The sequence below is a fragment of the Camponotus vicinus genome, unplaced genomic scaffold, assembly GCF_025532165.1.
Source record: "Camponotus vicinus isolate PSW18456_S1 unplaced genomic scaffold, iyCamVici1.0 SCAF_2, whole genome shotgun sequence".
NCBI lineage: Eukaryota > Metazoa > Arthropoda > Insecta > Hymenoptera > Formicidae > Camponotus > Camponotus vicinus.
This window is the reverse complement of record NW_028141956.1, coordinates 10,615,767-10,632,240: the sequence shown is the minus strand read 5'-3', so window position 1 is coordinate 10,632,240 and position 16,474 is coordinate 10,615,767. Positions and strand designations below refer to the sequence as shown.

General features: G+C 29.9%; 4 protein-coding genes and 1 long non-coding RNA gene across 18 annotated transcripts; 2 read left to right on the top strand and 3 right to left on the bottom strand.

Annotated features, from left to right (window-relative positions):
- The first annotated feature begins 681 nt into the window (after nt 1–681).
- LOC145967341 (uncharacterized) lies at nt 682–4,435 on the top strand. 7 transcript variants are annotated; one of them, XR_014437353.1, is made up of 6 exons: nt 688–976; nt 1,373–1,597; nt 1,674–1,838; nt 2,211–2,310; nt 2,640–3,201; nt 3,477–4,435. XR_014437353.1 is itself a non-coding variant. In XM_083092146.1 (4 exons), exons 2-3 carry the CDS (start codon nt 1,423–1,425, stop codon nt 1,832–1,834), a joined length of 336 nt encoding a protein of 111 aa, XP_082948272.1. In that variant the 5' UTR covers nt 688–976; nt 1,373–1,422; the 3' UTR covers nt 1,835–1,838; nt 1,981–2,196. The 7 variants fall into 7 exon arrangements, 1 of the variants encoding a protein (XP_082948272.1); XR_014437352.1 differs by having other exon boundaries at nt 2,406–3,201; XR_014437351.1 differs by having other exon boundaries at nt 2,402–3,201.
- Nucleotides 1,584–5,735, bottom strand: LOC145967340 (protein salvador homolog 1). Of its 5 annotated transcripts, none has more exons than XM_083092141.1 (8): nt 5,008–5,689; nt 4,173–4,246; nt 3,470–3,597; nt 2,963–3,196; nt 2,615–2,839; nt 2,226–2,531; nt 1,981–2,132; nt 1,584–1,838 (listed from the first exon to the last, which is right to left on the bottom strand). In XM_083092141.1, exons 1-7 carry the CDS (start codon nt 5,096–5,098, stop codon nt 2,030–2,032), a joined length of 1,161 nt encoding a protein of 386 aa, XP_082948267.1. In that variant the 5' UTR covers nt 5,099–5,689; the 3' UTR covers nt 1,584–1,838; nt 1,981–2,029. The 5 variants fall into 5 exon arrangements, with proteins under 5 accessions (XP_082948267.1, XP_082948270.1, XP_082948269.1 ...); XM_083092143.1 differs by lacking the exon at nt 1,584–1,838 and adding an exon at nt 5,717–5,735 and having other exon boundaries at nt 1,872–2,132; nt 5,008–5,111; XM_083092142.1 differs by lacking the exon at nt 1,584–1,838 and having other exon boundaries at nt 1,872–2,132; nt 5,008–5,111; nt 5,229–5,690.
- Nucleotides 5,736–6,493: 758 nt separating this feature from the next.
- LOC145967343 (uncharacterized) lies at nt 6,494–6,985 on the top strand. Its single transcript, XR_014437355.1, has 2 exons — nt 6,494–6,555; nt 6,734–6,985. It is a non-coding gene; the product is annotated as an uncharacterized LOC145967343 (long non-coding RNA).
- On the bottom strand, nt 6,965–11,914 carry Hmt-1 (ABC transporter ATP-binding protein/permease Hmt-1). 2 transcript variants are annotated; one of them, XM_083092134.1, is made up of 11 exons: nt 11,305–11,914; nt 10,863–11,062; nt 10,543–10,702; nt 10,263–10,474; nt 9,945–10,091; nt 9,581–9,804; nt 9,035–9,315; nt 8,851–8,951; nt 8,345–8,688; nt 8,096–8,253; nt 6,965–7,791 (listed from the first exon to the last, which is right to left on the bottom strand). In XM_083092134.1, exons 1-11 carry the CDS (start codon nt 11,614–11,616, stop codon nt 7,402–7,404), a joined length of 2,529 nt encoding a protein of 842 aa, XP_082948260.1. In that variant the 5' UTR covers nt 11,617–11,914; the 3' UTR covers nt 6,965–7,401. The 2 variants fall into 2 exon arrangements, with proteins under 2 accessions (XP_082948260.1, XP_082948261.1); XM_083092135.1 differs by having other exon boundaries at nt 10,881–11,062.
- Nucleotides 11,915–12,351: 437 nt separating this feature from the next.
- Rpn5 (regulatory particle non-ATPase 5) lies at nt 12,352–15,997 on the bottom strand. 3 transcript variants are annotated; one of them, XM_083092140.1, is made up of 8 exons: nt 15,922–15,997; nt 15,302–15,473; nt 14,983–15,219; nt 14,607–14,711; nt 13,592–13,773; nt 13,294–13,518; nt 13,061–13,217; nt 12,352–12,922 (listed from the first exon to the last, which is right to left on the bottom strand). In XM_083092140.1, the coding sequence occupies exons 2-8, from the start codon at nt 15,464–15,466 to the stop codon at nt 12,632–12,634; spliced, it is 1,362 nt and encodes a 453-aa protein (XP_082948266.1). In that variant the 5' UTR covers nt 15,467–15,473; nt 15,922–15,997; the 3' UTR covers nt 12,352–12,631. The 3 variants fall into 3 exon arrangements, with proteins under 3 accessions (XP_082948266.1, XP_082948264.1, XP_082948265.1); XM_083092138.1 differs by having other exon boundaries at nt 15,709–15,966; XM_083092139.1 differs by having other exon boundaries at nt 15,302–15,467; nt 15,709–15,966.
- Nucleotides 15,998–16,474: the final 477 nt, after the last annotated feature.

The following is a 16,474-nucleotide window of genomic DNA, read 5'->3' as shown; positions in this document are numbered from 1 at the left end:
TGCTAATTTATGAACATAAAAAAAGGTAATGTTCATAGAGAAAAAGACTGGTTTGTAGAGACCAAATTCAATCGAATTGAAGAGACTGTGTTTCTTGAAATTAAATTATCGCGAAGTATCTTGTATATTTTTAATACTGATTGTTTTATGGTATTAATATAAAATTCTTTTATACATGATTATGAGATAAAAGTATCTCTTGTTACATTTTCTATAAAAATAATATTTATGCATGATACATTATCATATTTTATTTTTATCGCTTATGTATTTTTTTCTGGAGAAAATTTTTGTGCGAAAAAATGAGAGTGCGAATTTAAAAATCGTTTTCAAGGGAACTTTATTTTATGTAATTTCAATTTGACGCTTTTTGTTTACTATATAAAAAGTATATAGAAAGATTACGTTAGAAATTGAAAGATTACAAAAAAAACTGCTTTTATCATGTCGTTGAGAAAGGAATGACTCGTGTGAAAATATATCGTTTTTTTAATTTAAAATCGCACGTATGTTGACTACAAGATTTTTATAAACTGTCAAAGTTCGATAATTTTTTTTAATCGCGCAATTAAACAAAATTTAAAATTTTTCTCGATTAAAAACTTGTTATGTATGAACACTATAGCGTCCTTTTTTAATTTTCAATATCAGATATTCCAATAAGTATAGAGAGATTTCGTCCTCGAATAATTTGACCCGTTCGCGAACAATACATTATTTTCAGAATTGTCTAAGTTTGTAAAAAGAAGAAACGTTAAATCCTGTTAGTAGATGAAGCATCTTTGTGTTTGACATCCCGAGAAAGATTCCAGGTTTCCAAAATTTTCAATCGTCCGGATATCATTGCGCATGCGCGAAGATTCTAGTCCACATTCTCCTCGTCAAATTGTTGCACTGCTACGTCTGCTACAGTAATCGTGAATAATTGACTAAAATAGTGTCGCGATTAAATCATGACCATTTGATTCTAGAACAAGTGAGTATATATATACTTATAAATATTGATATATAAGCGATTATTATAAAATTTTCGTTGATAAACGATATTTTGTACATTAGTGACAGGTTAACCTATTCTTGTCAAATTAATAAATTCTTTAACAGAGATAAAATTAGGCATCCTGGTTTTCAAAGATATGTTTTTTTCTCCTCGTGGATACTTGGAAAGTTTTCTGATATTCTAATCCTCCATACTTATAACGTACAAAGTAAAAAAATGTATTTTTTAATTATTTTATAACTGTTTTTTTACTACCTTATTATTGTTATTGATAACTCACTTTATTCCTTTAATGCAAAATTTACTTGATGTTTTATAATACGAAGAATAGATACATTTTTTCATAAGTTTTATGAATATATCTTTTTATAGGTTACACGATATTTTCTTTAGACTTGCATGTATACATCAATTTAAAAGCTATGTGGAGACAATTTATACGGCATAAGCTTGGAATAGATGTAAAAGATAAGCGCAAAGCTCTTCAAATCAAGCAAAGACTTGCAATGCTTTATGGTTTTATAGGATGGAATTGTTTTGGTATTACATTCTACTTACTTGTAAAAGACAAAATACCATCAGATCCCGCAGAACGAAGTACACCATTTTTTTTATTAATTTTTAATTCTAATTATGTTACAAAAACTGAAAAAAAAAAATTATTCTTTTATAGGAAGTGCATATAAAACGTTGAGTGGTACGTCTACTGGTAACATGCATGTATATCAAGTTACAGGATTAAAACTCAAGGAGTTTGATGTTAAATTCAGTCCGGAGGAGGAAAACAAGACAACTGAAATAGAAAAGGAAACTACTAAAGTGGATGAACATTAGAGAGGTAACATTTAATAATTATTTCTTAAAACTCGTATAATAAAAACATTATCAAAAAAGATAAACTTCATTATTTTACAATATCTACACATGTACCATGTTCAATACAATCAATTAATTACTTGTCTCAAAAAAAATCTTTCAAGGAACCTTTCAATCAGTCGAGAAAAAATATGATATTAATCGACAGATTTCTCAAGGAAGAGATCTTCGTAAGGCAATAGCACCGGCATTATTATTATCTGATTCTGGATTCAATTCTTTCAGTCTCTGTTCCATTTCACACAATAATGCTGATCTGTAGCAAAAGCAGATAATGCAAAATAGATAATGAAATTATATAAGTGTCTAATATCACTGGACGTTTTTATTTTAGATTTCTTGATTTTACCTGTATTCTTCATAACGCATCACAACCTCCTCCAGTTCCTGTTTGTATAATCTAGTGAGCATGGCGTTGAAGCAGTCCAATTCGGGTAAGCGAAACAATTCCCAGCGTAACTTACGATCCAGAGCTATCGAAGCTCTACTGTACACGTATAGCCAATGCGGTATCTCCTCGTTAAGATAGGGATTAGCCGGCACGAGAACGCTGTGAGAGTGAAAATGAGTGTGCCGTGGTGGTGAGACGACACGCACCGCTTGTATTTCGTGCGGATAACACGGATGCTCGTATTGCGCTTGACGAGTGATGTGACTGCGAAGAATAGAAAAAAAAATATATAAAAAGCATTATTGTAGAGAAATATCTTCCTTTCTTTTCGCAAGATAAACACTCACTTGACATAATAAACTCCATATTCAGGCGACTCAATTCTCTCCCATCCTGTGGGTAAACCCTCCTTCTCAAGTGGATGTGACCAATGCGTGGTTTTGGTATTGTGATCGATGTAATATTTCCGACCACGGAGCGTGAAGTCAACCGACCATCCGGGTGGTAGAGGCAACTCTTCCTGCTGCTGTTCGCTTCGAGAACTCGATCTCTCCGAATGGCATCTGCTGTAACTTGTAATCAAAAATCGAGACTCATTAAAATAAGTATATTTCCAATGGATATAAATCCCTTGATATCTCATAAAATAATACATTTTGCGATATTAATCGGGAAACTACCAGGAAAATCATTACCCAGCATTTTGATGATACATGGAGTGATTGTAATCTTCGTAACCAGTATCAATCTCGAAAGGCATGTAAGGCATCTGCGGTGTCTGAACTCTGTCCAAATGATATTCAGATCCAGCATACTGATTTATATAAGTATGGGACATTGCAGGCGACAATTCGGGATGATACATGGGTGTCGCGGTTCTTGAAAACATGCTGTCATTTATTCCAGTGTTAACAGAAAGACTGGCAAATCTATGGTAAGGATAAAAGGGACATACATTAAGGGAACATTAAAGGAAAAAAATATGTTGAAACGTTTATCTGATAAAATATATCTGATAAAGAAATATTTGTTTCATTTTTTAAAAGTTTAAAATTAGTTTAAATATTAGTTTTATTTTTTGAAATATTTTTACTCAAATCAACAGTATATACTTATTTAACAATAGTATATACTTATATGAAATATTGTTTTATAAAACATCATACATATGTAAAAACTGTAAATAATTATTAATTATTAACCTTTGAGCTAAGTCTGGAACGGAACTGTTTGGAGTATATTTTCCCTCATGGCTACCTAAACCGACAGCACTGGTTGTGGTTTTTGTATTTCCAAACTTCTGCACCATACTAGGTTGTTGAGGAATGGACTATGATATCAGAAAAACATCGATAAAAATCAACATCTTCATATGTACTTTTAATCATAGGACTTATTGAAAATGAGGGATATTGTGTAGTAAGATTCATTGTTATTTATTGAAAAAAATCATATTGCTAGGAAGTGCCAGAATATATTCTAGTGCTTGAAAGAATGCCTATTGTCAAAGAAATTAAGAATCATTTTCATAAAATTATACAAGGTACATCCAGATTCATCAAATAATTTTTTTAGATAATTTCTTATTAGAATTTATTTTTGAAGAAAATATGCAAGAAACCATTTCTTACAGTTGTATTCAGCATTCATATACATTCAGTAATAAGATACAAGGCAATATTAATTTTGGTAACACATCACAATAGAATATCAACATTAAATTAAAAAAAAAATATATATATATATAATGTATAATTAAAATGTATAATTTAATAAAAGCAAAGTCGAAAGATATGTTTAAGAAATATTGAGATGAGCAGATTTTGCAGATCTCTATATTTTTGATTATATATTATGTTACGATTATAACATATATGATATTTTATTTATATTTGTATAATTTACCATATTTGGCATTGTTGAATGGTTGTTTCGTCGTCTAGGCCTTCTGTTCGGCTCTGTTGTCCATACATTGATAACTAAATGCAAATAATAAATTGTCTTATATAATTGATGTTTTTATTAAGAAAAGTAAAATAGTATTAGGAAATATGAATAGCTACAAAGATTGGACAAAATTACATCAGTATTTCTGTAATTGTTAAAAAAAAAAAGAAAAATTCATTTAAATGTGATTTTAATTCAAATAAAAATTTTTACAACCATAATGTGCTGTTAATTTAAAAATATAAATATGCATATAATATTTAATCAAATCTATTATATTGAATATGAATATATCATTAATATTTTGCTGGAGAAAAATTTTATTAAAATTTGTATAAATATAAACTGCATAACAAGTTAATCTTGCATAATATTATATGCCAGAAAAAAGATAAAAGTATCAGAATTTTAACATGTAAAATTAGAAAAAAAGTCATAACAAAAAGTTTGTCCAATATAAAAGATAATGACTAACAATATACCTCGTAAAAAAATTCCTTTTAATCTAAATTTAAAAACCTTTCATATGCAAAGATCTAATAATATCTCGCCTATTAATACATTCACATTTGCAATTTTTGTCAATCATTGTTTCTTGAAATATAGCATATACATATCCATTGAATGCAATTTATAATTTGTATAAATAAAGAGAGAAAGAAGCAGAATGTTATAAATTATTTTCTTTTTAGTTTAAACAGGATAATATAAGCGAAAAGAAAATATTCACGAAATGGCAAATGCTCGGCGAAAAGAGAAAAGGGAGAATAAAGAAACATTGCGAGATTCCTACTTGGCATTTCAGGTGGTGTTTCTTTCTTCACATATTTGCCGACCACTCCCTCCTTGATTGTCCGCAGATCTTTGTTTTTGCGCGACAGCATGTTGACAGCTGGTCTTGATTGACAGATGACAAAATGTCAAACGCGAGAGAAGTTCAGAAGTAATAAACCTAACCTATATCGTCGCTAGTTATATTAATGTAAAAAAATGTGAGAATGCAAAAAAACGAACATTATAGTTGTGTCACACGATGACTCTTTCACAGACGAACTTAACGACAATGCAATTACGAAATGATTTTACATTGTTCGAGGTGATCTTCAACACTTGCAAACATCACTGACAATTATTCAAACGGATTTGCGTGACGCTGAGAAAATTTTACATATCGCAATCAGGTAATAGTCGCAATAGCTGCGAATGTTATAAATGTATCCTAAAACTCGCGCCAATTTTTATTCTCTTTTCGTTATCTCACATGCTGTTCTGTGCCTAATATCAGCTGCGTTCAACAAAAAAAGTTTGCAAGTTTGCAAACTGCTGTAAATAATCATGAATCTGATTGGCATATGCTCTTAGATTCAGGCAAAATTAATCCAATTGACGCCAATTAGATTTACGAATTTTACGCAGTTGCAATGCAGCTTTTTCTATTAAACGCAGCCATTGGACCGATCAATCGGAAATTCAACTCGTGACGTTTTGAATTGACAGCTCACTTTAGGAAAATTTATCTTTTGTCAAAATATATTCCTCCAATATCATGATGGCCAATTGAAATTCTCGATTGCTTAAAGATCGTATGATACTACGAGTTGCGGCCTTGATTACAGTTGTGATTATGGTTGACCAATCAGAGCAAAGCAACTTATCGACTGATTGGTCAATCCGCAATTGTTAAAGTGTGATACGACTTCAGGGTCTATCTTTTTCGATTTTACCTCTTTCGTTTGGAAAGTTATTGGGATCATTTCCTGCTGAAGTATATTTTTCTGTGATAATTTTTCGTATTACTTTATTTCGATCGAATAAAAGCCATTGCACGTGAATAATGAGAAGTTTAGTAAAGCTATAAGCAAATTGGCCAATCACAGTCAAACATTCTTACTACATTTGAGAATGCTCGACTTATAATTTACCATTTCCGTTTTTATGATTTTTTTTAATTAATCAAAATAAAAGAATGTGAAAAGAATGTGAAAATTTTCTAGAAAGAAAAAAAAGTCTAATAATAACTATTAGTTTAGGATTATACTTCTCTATTCTTCAATTAATTGAATATAAAGAATCACCATTTACTATTTCAGATTCTATCTATGGATCATCATTTTTTATAGCTACAGGATTCCATGGAATTCATGTTATTATTGGAACAACTTTTTTACTAATCTCCCTCTTTCGGCCTTTTCACATTCTTTTGTTTTGATATTCAAATTTCGACTTGGAATGCCTGTCATGACAACAAATATATTGCTTTGAGAAAACTAGAAAAAGGATTTATAAATTAGCTTTCAATCAAATTGTATAATTATTGAAGATGAATATAATTACAGCTAAGGTAAACTAATTTCTGCAATGCTCTAATTCGCACGAGTTCTGTCCATTTAAATTATTTTTTTTAAATTATCCGAAAGACAGCTCAGGAAAATATATGTACATAATTTTTTGATATATGTGCGTTATACATGTAAATAAATATAAAAATAATACATTAATTAACAATAAAAATTATTCAGGTGCTCTATATATTGACATGGGCGTTTGTCGCGAGTTATTATTTTGCGTGGGGTAGCAACCAGCCGAGTGTACCTGTTGCATCTGTTGATGAATCCGGTTGGTATCCAGATGGAACTTTCGCGAATGAAATAATGCAAGGAATAGCAACGGAATGAGGAAGGATAAGAGAGAATCAAGCAATGCTTGACATATATGCATTAATAATTGTACTAAGAATTCTAGAGCAAAAATAAATTTATACAAGATCTTTATTTTATCTATTTTCCATCAGAAGTCAGAATGTTATTAACTAATAATAATTAGAAGTCAATTTTAACAGGAATATTCATTTGAGTAAAATCTAATATGTATATATAAATAATATTATACTTGTTCTACTTGCTATATAGTTCCTCAACCTTGTAAGATCTTCCATATGAGCATTTATATATCCAAATTTTTTATATAGTTGCCATTTATGCATTATCTCTCTCTTTTTCATTCAGAAATTAAATATATACAACGGTTTAACAACAAATATATGTATATACATATACATATGCATGTGCACATAATATATGTATATATGTGTATGCACATATATCCATATATCTATATATTTGTGTATATATACATATATAAATATATAAAATAAAACTCTATATAAATTTTTATTTTTATTTACTAATTAGGACGTCGCGTGTTTTTCATGTATGGGAGAACTTTCCTCATTCTTCCCATCCTCTTGATTATTTTCCAGCTGCGCTTGCCACATTGCGTGATAAATACCGTCATATGAAATTAATTCTTCATGTTTACCTCTCTCGACAATTTCGCCGTCTTTAAGGACGAGGATCTCGTCCGCATGAATTATCGTGGATAATCTATGCGCTATAATAATAGTAGTTCGTCCAGCGCACACTCTATTTAATGCCGCTTGTATATTACGCTCCGCCTGTGTGTCTAGAGCACTTGTAGCTTCATCCAGCAATACTATTTTCGGTGCTTTCAATATTGTGCGCGCAATTGCGACGCGTTGTTTCTCACCACCACTAAGCCTAAGTCCCCTCTCGCCAACCTAAAAAAGAAATTAAATAGTTTAAGTTTACTGTTTAAGGTAACTTTGCAATACTGCAAGGAATTGATTACAAGTGCAATTTTATTTTTAAATATAAACCTATATATTTTGAATATATAAATATAAACCTATTCTCCTTTTATACAACAATACATCTTTAAATTTATCTATACTTGAAATATTCAAATCTGTGTTTAGCCTTTAGGCTAATGAAGAAAAAACAGAAAGAACCAGGGATATATATAGCAAGTATAGAAAAAAATATTAAAAATAATCTAATTCTATCGTATCATATCTAATATACCTGTGTCTCATAGCCGTTTGGAAATGTGAGGATTCTTTCATGGATATCTGCGTGTTTTGCAGCAGCAATTATATCTGCTTCTGGTGCATCAATACAACCATACTGGATGTTGTATTTTATAGTGTTGTTGAATAAGACTGTATCTTGCGGTACGACACCTATGAGATAAAGATTTTTGTAAATTAATAAATAATCGTTAAGCAAACAATTAAATTGATCAATAAAGTAAATCGAAAAATACAAAAATACCTATGGCACTTCTGAGAGACTTCTGCTTAACGGTCTTCACATTTTGTCCATCGATTAATATCGCGCCTTGTTCCACATCATAAAAACGAAATAATAATCGTATCACGGTACTTTTTCCGGCACCAGATGGACCAACAAGTGCGATCGTTTTTCCCGCGGGTACAGTAAAGCTAACATTTCTAAGTACAAGTTTCTCGGGAGTATAACCGAACGATACATTTAAGAATTCCACTTGTCCACGCTTAACATCCAATAATCCGGCTCCTGGTGTGTCTATTACTTCTTGTTCTTCTCTGAGCAGATCGAACATATTTTCCATATCGATGAAATTCTTTTGAATAGCCCTTTAAATGAAAATGATTTACAGATCACAAGTAAACGATTTGTTCAAAATGACAACTTACAATTAGCGTATAATTATAATCGACAATAATCGACAGTAATTAAGCAAATAAATTATGTATGTTATATAAATCTGAGTTATTGATACTCATTTTGTGTATTACCTGTAATATGTTCCAAACCAATTTAATGGTACATAAAGTTGTGTTATATAACTAGCGAACAAGACATAATCGCCGACTGTTAAACCTTGATGAGAAACAACCTATGAGAAAATTAATTTATCAATATTATTCTATCATTATAATTAAAAGATACTTTTTTAATAATTACAACGCGATCACTAACCATATGTAAACATAGCAATGATCCAGCCAGTAAACCACCAGAGACAATGATATTTTGCAAAGTATTCAAGATATTCAATGTAATATTCGATTTCCATTCCTGTACTTGGAAATCTAAGATTGCATTTTTATAGCTTTCTACTTCGTACATTTCGGCGGTATAATATTTTACTGTTTCAAAATTAAGTAAACTGTCAACGCTACGTGCTTTTTGAGCATTATCGGCCAAATTCATACGCCTCTGGAACTTTGTGCGCCATTCCGTGACTAGAATCGTGGCGGCTAAATTGACAGACAAAAATTTAGTGCAAGATCTCGCAACAAATTAAGAAACTTGTGTTAAAATATTACACAATTAATATTATGTAAGAGATTCAAATTAATACTTTGCGATCGGCTCATTTTTTATTATAATAGTCAATCTAAGATTGCTTACTCTTACGCGATCATAATGCATGTTGTAATTCTGATCGTTGAATACGAAGATCACAAAATATATTATATATTATTAGGACACAATATATAATCTCTTATATTATGCACTTACCAATATAGAGAATCATAGTCGTGAAAACGATGAGACCAAACCATTTATTAAATGCACTGATGAAAAATATGACAGCTACGATAATATCAACAATTGTTGGTACAATCGAAAAAAGAATATAATTTAGCAGATTATCGATTGAATCTGTGCCACGATCCATGACTCTTAATACTTCACCAGTCTTCCTTCCAAGATGCCACCGTAAACTTAATCCATGTAAATGCCTAAAATATTTTATATAAAATAAATAAATATACAAAATATAAATAAATTCTATTTTATCTGAATATAGTGGTAAGAGCAAGCTTTGCAATGAACTTTTAATGTTTATAAAATATTATAGAAAATAATATATTTAACTCACCTAAATAGTTCTACTTCTACTTCACGAGTAGTATATTGCTGAATAGGAATCCAAAGAAAGGATCTTAAATTATTCAATAGACCCATACCTCCTGTACCACCGCCTTGCAAAAATTTGAACAATACATATATCAATACTATATCCCATCTATAATAAGAAATGATAATAATTGATTATTAATGGTTAAGAATAATATATTGATATAATGGATGAGAAAAATATATTGTGGATCAATAAATAGATATAAATATATATAAATATATATTAATAAATATATATAAATATATATGTAAAATATAAAGTGGAAAACATACGCACCTAAATTCTACAGGTTCAATTACAACACTATCCACAATCTTTTTATTGTAGATTGGTACATAAAGATTTATCAAACGTCCAGCCAGCAGTAGCATAAAGCAAAATATCACTCTCAACTGAAGTAAGAAGTCTGATTTTGGCCATAAAAATGGTGCCAAAACTTTTGTCTTGTACCACAGATTTACCCATGTGGAAACATTATCATCTAGTCTCTACAAATATCTCTGTAGGAATTAATACTTTCAATCATATATGCTATACAGAATAAATAACTACTTACTCTTTGATAATATCGCGATTGTGTAGTTGAGCCATCAAGTATATGATAATCAGAATCAAAGATACTAGCAATACCAGGAGCTCGTAGACCAAGAGCAAAAATTAATAGATTACAAACATAACGCAAAATAAACAAACCCATTTCAATCCGATCTGTCAAACTGTAAAAAAAATTAAATTGAATAAGATCAATTGACTCTTAGGAGTAATACTTTGAAAAAAAAAGAAAAAAAAAATCGATTTTTTTATATGCTCTATTAAAATTTCATTCATACACCAAATAAATCTACCAATCTATTTTTTTTCCTTTTGTAAACTCACGAATTTAAATGAAACCACCATTCTAGCTTGCCAATATTGATGAAGACAAGATTTTCACCAACAAACGCCAAAGTCCAAAAACCTAATAGCACCAATCCATGTCCATGTGGTGGCACACTTGGTAACAATTTATGTCTTTCAACTTTTAATATGTAGATGGAATATAGATAAACAATTACTGTCAATACTGTTGTAAATATCTACAAAAATATTAACTTTTATTAATAACTATTATCTACTAAGATAATTTGAATTTATCATATATACGAGAATAAATGACTTTACTTTTTAAAAACTTCATTCAATTATTCTCATATATGTGTTCTAGAAAAAAAATTTATATATATATTTATAAATTCAAGATAATAATCAAGAAATATATATACAAAGATTTAATTCTATATAAAATTCAGTATACTTGTACATATATAACAAATCTCACCATATATCCATACACCTTTCCATCGTCCAACACTGTAGCTTGTAAAATTATTCTCAGTACACTCAAGAAGGGAACAAAGTACAAGAGAAACTTTTGCAAGTTATACAATTTGCTTCTTGGCAACGTACGCTCATCAACATCCGTTCCATACTTGTAGTATATCCACAATTGGATGGATCCAAATATAATTAAATATAAAAAAATTATAGCAGTACTGATAGTATCCATAAAACACTTGGACACTCCATGATCTACCCAAATCTCATTAAAAGTTATATTTGGCGGACAATATCTCATTGTTATTTCATCCATATTCACTATCACAAATTGACTTGAAATAATTTTATATTATAAAATTATTATACAATTCATCACTTCTTCCCTGTGCACATTTTTGCATTATCATCCTTCATAAAAGTCAAAGCCCATATATGAGATATGAGAAATTTAAAAATTAATACATCTAAAACATAACTATTAATATTCTTGCATTAGTGCGTTCTTTATTTCTGGATGTGATATTAAAAACATTTATACATACTTAACGCGTAATAGATATTTCTCATCACAATCGTATTACACCAAAATATGAAATTTATACGATAACTTTTTATCCTGTGTTTCTTAAGGTGATATTACATTTATGCGTTATAAAGAGTTGTCAAATGTATGATTAGCTGTTGGATAGAGAATTCCTAAAGTCCCTATCTGATTGCACGAATTCTCTATTCCATAGCCAATCGCTACATCCAGCATTTCTCTTACACGAATGTAAACCAGCCTAATTACACGTATATGCTTTGAAACATGTAAAAAGCCGGTTCCGATCAAACGCGAATACAAGCGATTACGAACACGATTCTTCTAAAAAACATTTACGATAAATTTTAATTGTTAATCATGTCAATGCTTAATCTAAATTCATCTTAATTTGAAAAAAGAATCAATTCATAAAAAATTTAATTTTGTTGAATGTGGATATAAAAACAAATTTTTCAAATACATTTATTTTTATTACACATACTGCATTAAAATAACTGATCAAAGTAGAAAATATTTGCAATGTACTTGTTTCTTTTTTTTTCTAGAGAATGTCATGTTTATAGACATGTCAAGTGAGTTACATCTTTAGATTTGATTGCTAAATTACAAATACACAGGGGAATATTTATTGCAATACTTTAGCAATCCAAAATAATAACTATATACTGTTAGTTGATTTGTTAATAGATGTATAAATCGTACATAGAGTGTGCTAATGTTGAATGAGAATAAAATGTATAATGTGAAAAATACAATATACATCAATATACGATATATACTAATTTTAAGATTGTGCAACAGCTAACATTTCTTCTTGATGAATTAAATGTGTGGTATGATTTACAAGACCCATCAGTTTCGATAATGATGCAGCCCATGCATCTAAAAGAGCAGCTGGTTCTTGTGTACCAGTAAAACGAACTACACCAGCTGGACGATCCGTACGTGCACTGATTACTCCAGTTTCTACTAAATTGCAAAGACATGCTTCTGTTTCTTCTGTTGGAAGATCAAGTAACTCGGCCATGCGAGTTAATGTAATCTTGGTATAATATTTGGCCATGATTCTAATATTCTAAAACAAGAAAATTGTTAAAAATAAAATATTATGTAAGTTTCTTTTTTTTAAATAAGTATTGAAATAAATTGATTTTTCAATAGTATATATCAGAGCTTTAAATATGTTTCTAGTGCCATATAGAGACTCTCTTACATGTTCTACAACACGATTCCGTAAGTCTGCCCATCGTTTGCGTCCTTCCTCAGTTGAAGAAGAAAAGACTTCAGTTGATCTAAGATCCTTTTCATAAATTTCGCATAACCCCGACCATTTTATCAATTCAGGATTTACAAATAAACGCAATAATTCTCTATAAATGATTCATTGCTTTTAGAATCAGAAATAAACGTTTTAAATATTTTGATAAAAGTAGTTATAATCATTACTTGTATGTAGGTATTTCGTCGAGTAATTTATCGGCGAGCAATCTATGAGTCAAATCAGCCTGCTCCGGCTCGTGCGGAGCAAGTACAAGATAGAGAACCGCTCGAGAAAGTGCAGTGTGTCTTTTCTCCGGATCGTCTCGAATCGTTGGTGTTTCTAATACTGCTCGATTATGTCGACACAATTCCAAATGCCAACCTTCGTGACGAGCCAACTCCATCATCAAACTAAACATAAAATGCGACTTCTAACAAAATAGTTATATAATAAATTTAAGTACAAAACACACAGTGCGCATACTCATAATATTTTAATTTCAAAGCCTGGGTCTCCTCATCATTCTCGTCAGTAAAGAATTTAACATTAATTTTCTTTGCCATGATTTGTGTTCTCATAAAATCTTGTTTTGCCAGACAAAGTCGCATCTGTTCCAAAATAAGGGAAGCTTTTTCTCGACGTGACATACTGCCATATGTTTCCACCTATATGCAATATGCTATTTAATATTTTTTCTAATTTGCATAATTTATTACTAATTTTTATCAAAGTAATATTGAAAAAAGATTTGTTACTACAATATATTTCTTATTTTTGTTATTATATAAACATCAAAGAAATTTATTAAAAAGTTTTATTCCCTGTAAAAATTATTTTGTTAAATGTACAAAAAAATTATCAGATAAGATTAATAAAATATATTTATATGTTAACAATAATCTTTTCATAAACTATTTTGCTTTATCTTATTTGGCAATATTACTTAATAATATAGACTTTCTTACAATAATAAATAATTATTTATATGAAGCAAAATAGATTGCTTGTATATATATATATATATATATACAGGGTGTCCCAGGTATCTTCTGTCCAAAAAAAAAGGCAGATTCTCTGGCCAATTTAAAAACGATTTTTCCTCAGCGAAAATGTCGAGGGAGATCATTATTTTTTGCATATTCCCAATTTTTGTCATCATGTATCTTTCTAACTAAGCCTTAAATTAAAATTCTATTAAAGTAAACTCTACCTAAAATTAACTAAAGAATGTGACTTTATTAATATTTTATTCCCATAAGCCTTAGTTTGCGAAAAACCCTTTATTTTCAATCGTTTATAACTCGAAAACTATTAGTGCCGCGACATTTTCGCTGAGGAAAAATCGTTTTTAAATTGGCCAGAGAATCTGCTTTTTTTTTTTTGGACGGAAGATACCTGGGACACCCTGTATATATATATATTACTGTGTGTGTGTGTGTGTATTGCATTTAATATTATGATAGCAAAATCTTTTTTTCCTATATTGTAAATTATATACCTGTAATTCAAGCATTACTGCTGCAGCACTTGCAATATCTCCTTCTGCCTCTTTTATTTTAGCTAAACGGTGAGTGAGCCTTGCTCTTTCCACTTCTACATATATCTATTTCCCATTTAATATAAATATTATATAATTAGTATACAGTATAAAAATTAATAAAATCAAATACTTTGTTGATTAATAAATTTTGTTCTTGTTAAATAATTTTAAAATACACTAATTGTTTTGACAATGCAAATAAGATATAAGCAGATTTCAAATTTATATTTCAGAATTTAACCATGAAAATAGTTCCAATATATCTCAATGTTAATGCTATGAAAAATTATGAGATTTCTACTAATTTAGCTTGAAAAGTTAAAAATATATTTACCTTTCCTTCTGTGACTGAACGAAGAGTTTCAATCAGTTTTACCATAGTTTCTTTATTAGGCATTTTGTCTACATAAGTACAACACTCTTGTACCATCTTTGTAACAGCTTGTTTAAGTTGAGAGCGTCTTTTTGATAATAAAATTATGTGTTCATTGAGCGCTGACCAATTCTTTGCCTCTAAGCAAATTTCAACTATAGCCACAAGAAGTCTCGATGTTGATGCCATATCAGCACCCTATATAAAACAGTTTAGAAAAAGTTTCTATATCAATATATACAAGTACATTTATTTATTTTATAATATCAATATACTTAACAGTTCTGGTAAGTTTTTCTAAAGCTAATAATTGATCTAAAGCATCATGTAGCTTTCCCTCAGAAGCAAGCTTCTTGCATTCTGGTATTTTTGTATCGCAAGTACTGCTGTAATCCACTTCCATCTTCACAAGTCTGCCAGAGTTGTCCATTGCAGTGTCTGCCATACTGTTTCTTGATCGTATTTAAATAAGAAATAGTAAACAAAATACACATACAAGAAATAGTAAACAAAATAAAGAATTATAAAAGATAATATATATTAAATATTCGTTTCAAGAAGGTTAGAATGTCAATTTTACTCATTTTATATTGACTACAGATAACGAGAAAAACGGATAAAGATCTAAAGATACATGGTTTCAATTGTAAAATAATAATAGATTTAGCAAGAGAAATTGATACATACCTATATTGTAAACGATATGATGAGTTATGTATAATAAGAAATTAAACACCAGTTAATTTTTGCCAGTGTTTTGAACAGCTTACAATAAATTATAATATTTCCAACATAAGAATTATAATTAAATAAAATATATTTTTTTACTTTTTGCACAAAATATTATCAAGTATAAATTCAATTAATGTTGAATGATAATGAGAAACACAATTTCGTTACCGATCTAAATCGATTGTCACAGTTTATGTCACGATGAAAAGTACGACATGATGTGACACTACAAGATCATTAAAATCCTTGTCATCCTTGTCTCGTGGGAGAATGACTTAATTCGTAGAGAAGGATACATACATTCTGGATGGATTGCTATTTTTGTCAGAGATCAGCTGATTGGTTAATATTACACGATATTCTATACTGGAATGAGCCATCAAGAGTGCGTTCGAAAAATCTCCCCATAGATTAAAGTGACGTCAAACTGACCAATCAGGACAAAGAAATCTCTACTCCTTTTCTCCTGATTGGCCAATTAAACACTATTCTATTCCATGGATAGAATTTTCGATGAAACCCGACCATTCGAAAACACCATTAAATATGGCGATTAATTTCGTCATATTTGGACTGAAATTCGACCAATCAGATGAGAGTTTTTTATCCTATTCGTTCTTAAATGCAACATTGCAATTTGTCTACGTCGATTAGAGCCGACGCGTGATTGAGCCAATCAGCGACGTCGTTAAGCGACGTCGCCAATCCAGTAAAAGCGTCT

What these genes read in the sequence shown, in the direction of transcription:
- LOC145967341 (XM_083092146.1), top strand. Translation starts at nt 1,423, where the DNA reads ATGTGGAGACAATTTATACGGCATAAGCTTGGAATAGATGTAAAAGAT. An exon ending in ATCAGATCCCGCAGAACGAA is followed by an intron (nt 1,598 to 1,673) that starts GTACACCATTTT and finishes ATTCTTTTATAG; the next exon opens with GAAGTGCATATAAAACGTTG.
- Rpn5 (XM_083092140.1), bottom strand. Translation starts at nt 15,466, where the DNA reads ATGGCAGACACTGCAATGGACAACTCTGGCAGACTTGTGAAGATGGAA. An exon ending in TAGAAAAACTTACCAGAACT is followed by an intron (nt 15,220 to 15,301) that starts GTTAAGTATATT and finishes TGTTTTATATAG; the next exon opens with GGTGCTGATATGGCATCAAC. An exon ending in GGAATCGTGTTGTAGAACAT is followed by an intron (nt 12,923 to 13,060) that starts GTAAGAGAGTCT and finishes TTCTTGTTTTAG; the next exon opens with AATATTAGAATCATGGCCAA.
- Hmt-1 (XM_083092134.1), bottom strand. Translation starts at nt 11,616, where the DNA reads ATGGATGAAATAACAATGAGATATTGTCCGCCAAATATAACTTTTAAT. An exon ending in GTAGAAGTAGAACTATTTAG is followed by an intron (nt 9,805 to 9,944) that starts GTGAGTTAAATA and finishes AAAATATTTTAG; the next exon opens with GCATTTACATGGATTAAGTT. An exon ending in CATTGCTATGTTTACATATG is followed by an intron (nt 8,952 to 9,034) that starts GTTAGTGATCGC and finishes ATTTTCTCATAG; the next exon opens with GTTGTTTCTCATCAAGGTTT.
- LOC145967340 (XM_083092143.1), bottom strand. Translation starts at nt 5,098, where the DNA reads ATGCTGTCGCGCAAAAACAAAGATCTGCGGACAATCAAGGAGGGAGTG. An exon ending in TATGGAGTTTATTATGTCAA is followed by an intron (nt 2,532 to 2,614) that starts GTGAGTGTTTAT and finishes TATTCTTCGCAG; the next exon opens with TCACATCACTCGTCAAGCGC. An exon ending in ATGCGTTATGAAGAATACAG is followed by an intron (nt 2,133 to 2,225) that starts GTAAAATCAAGA and finishes CTTTTGCTACAG; the next exon opens with ATCAGCATTATTGTGTGAAA.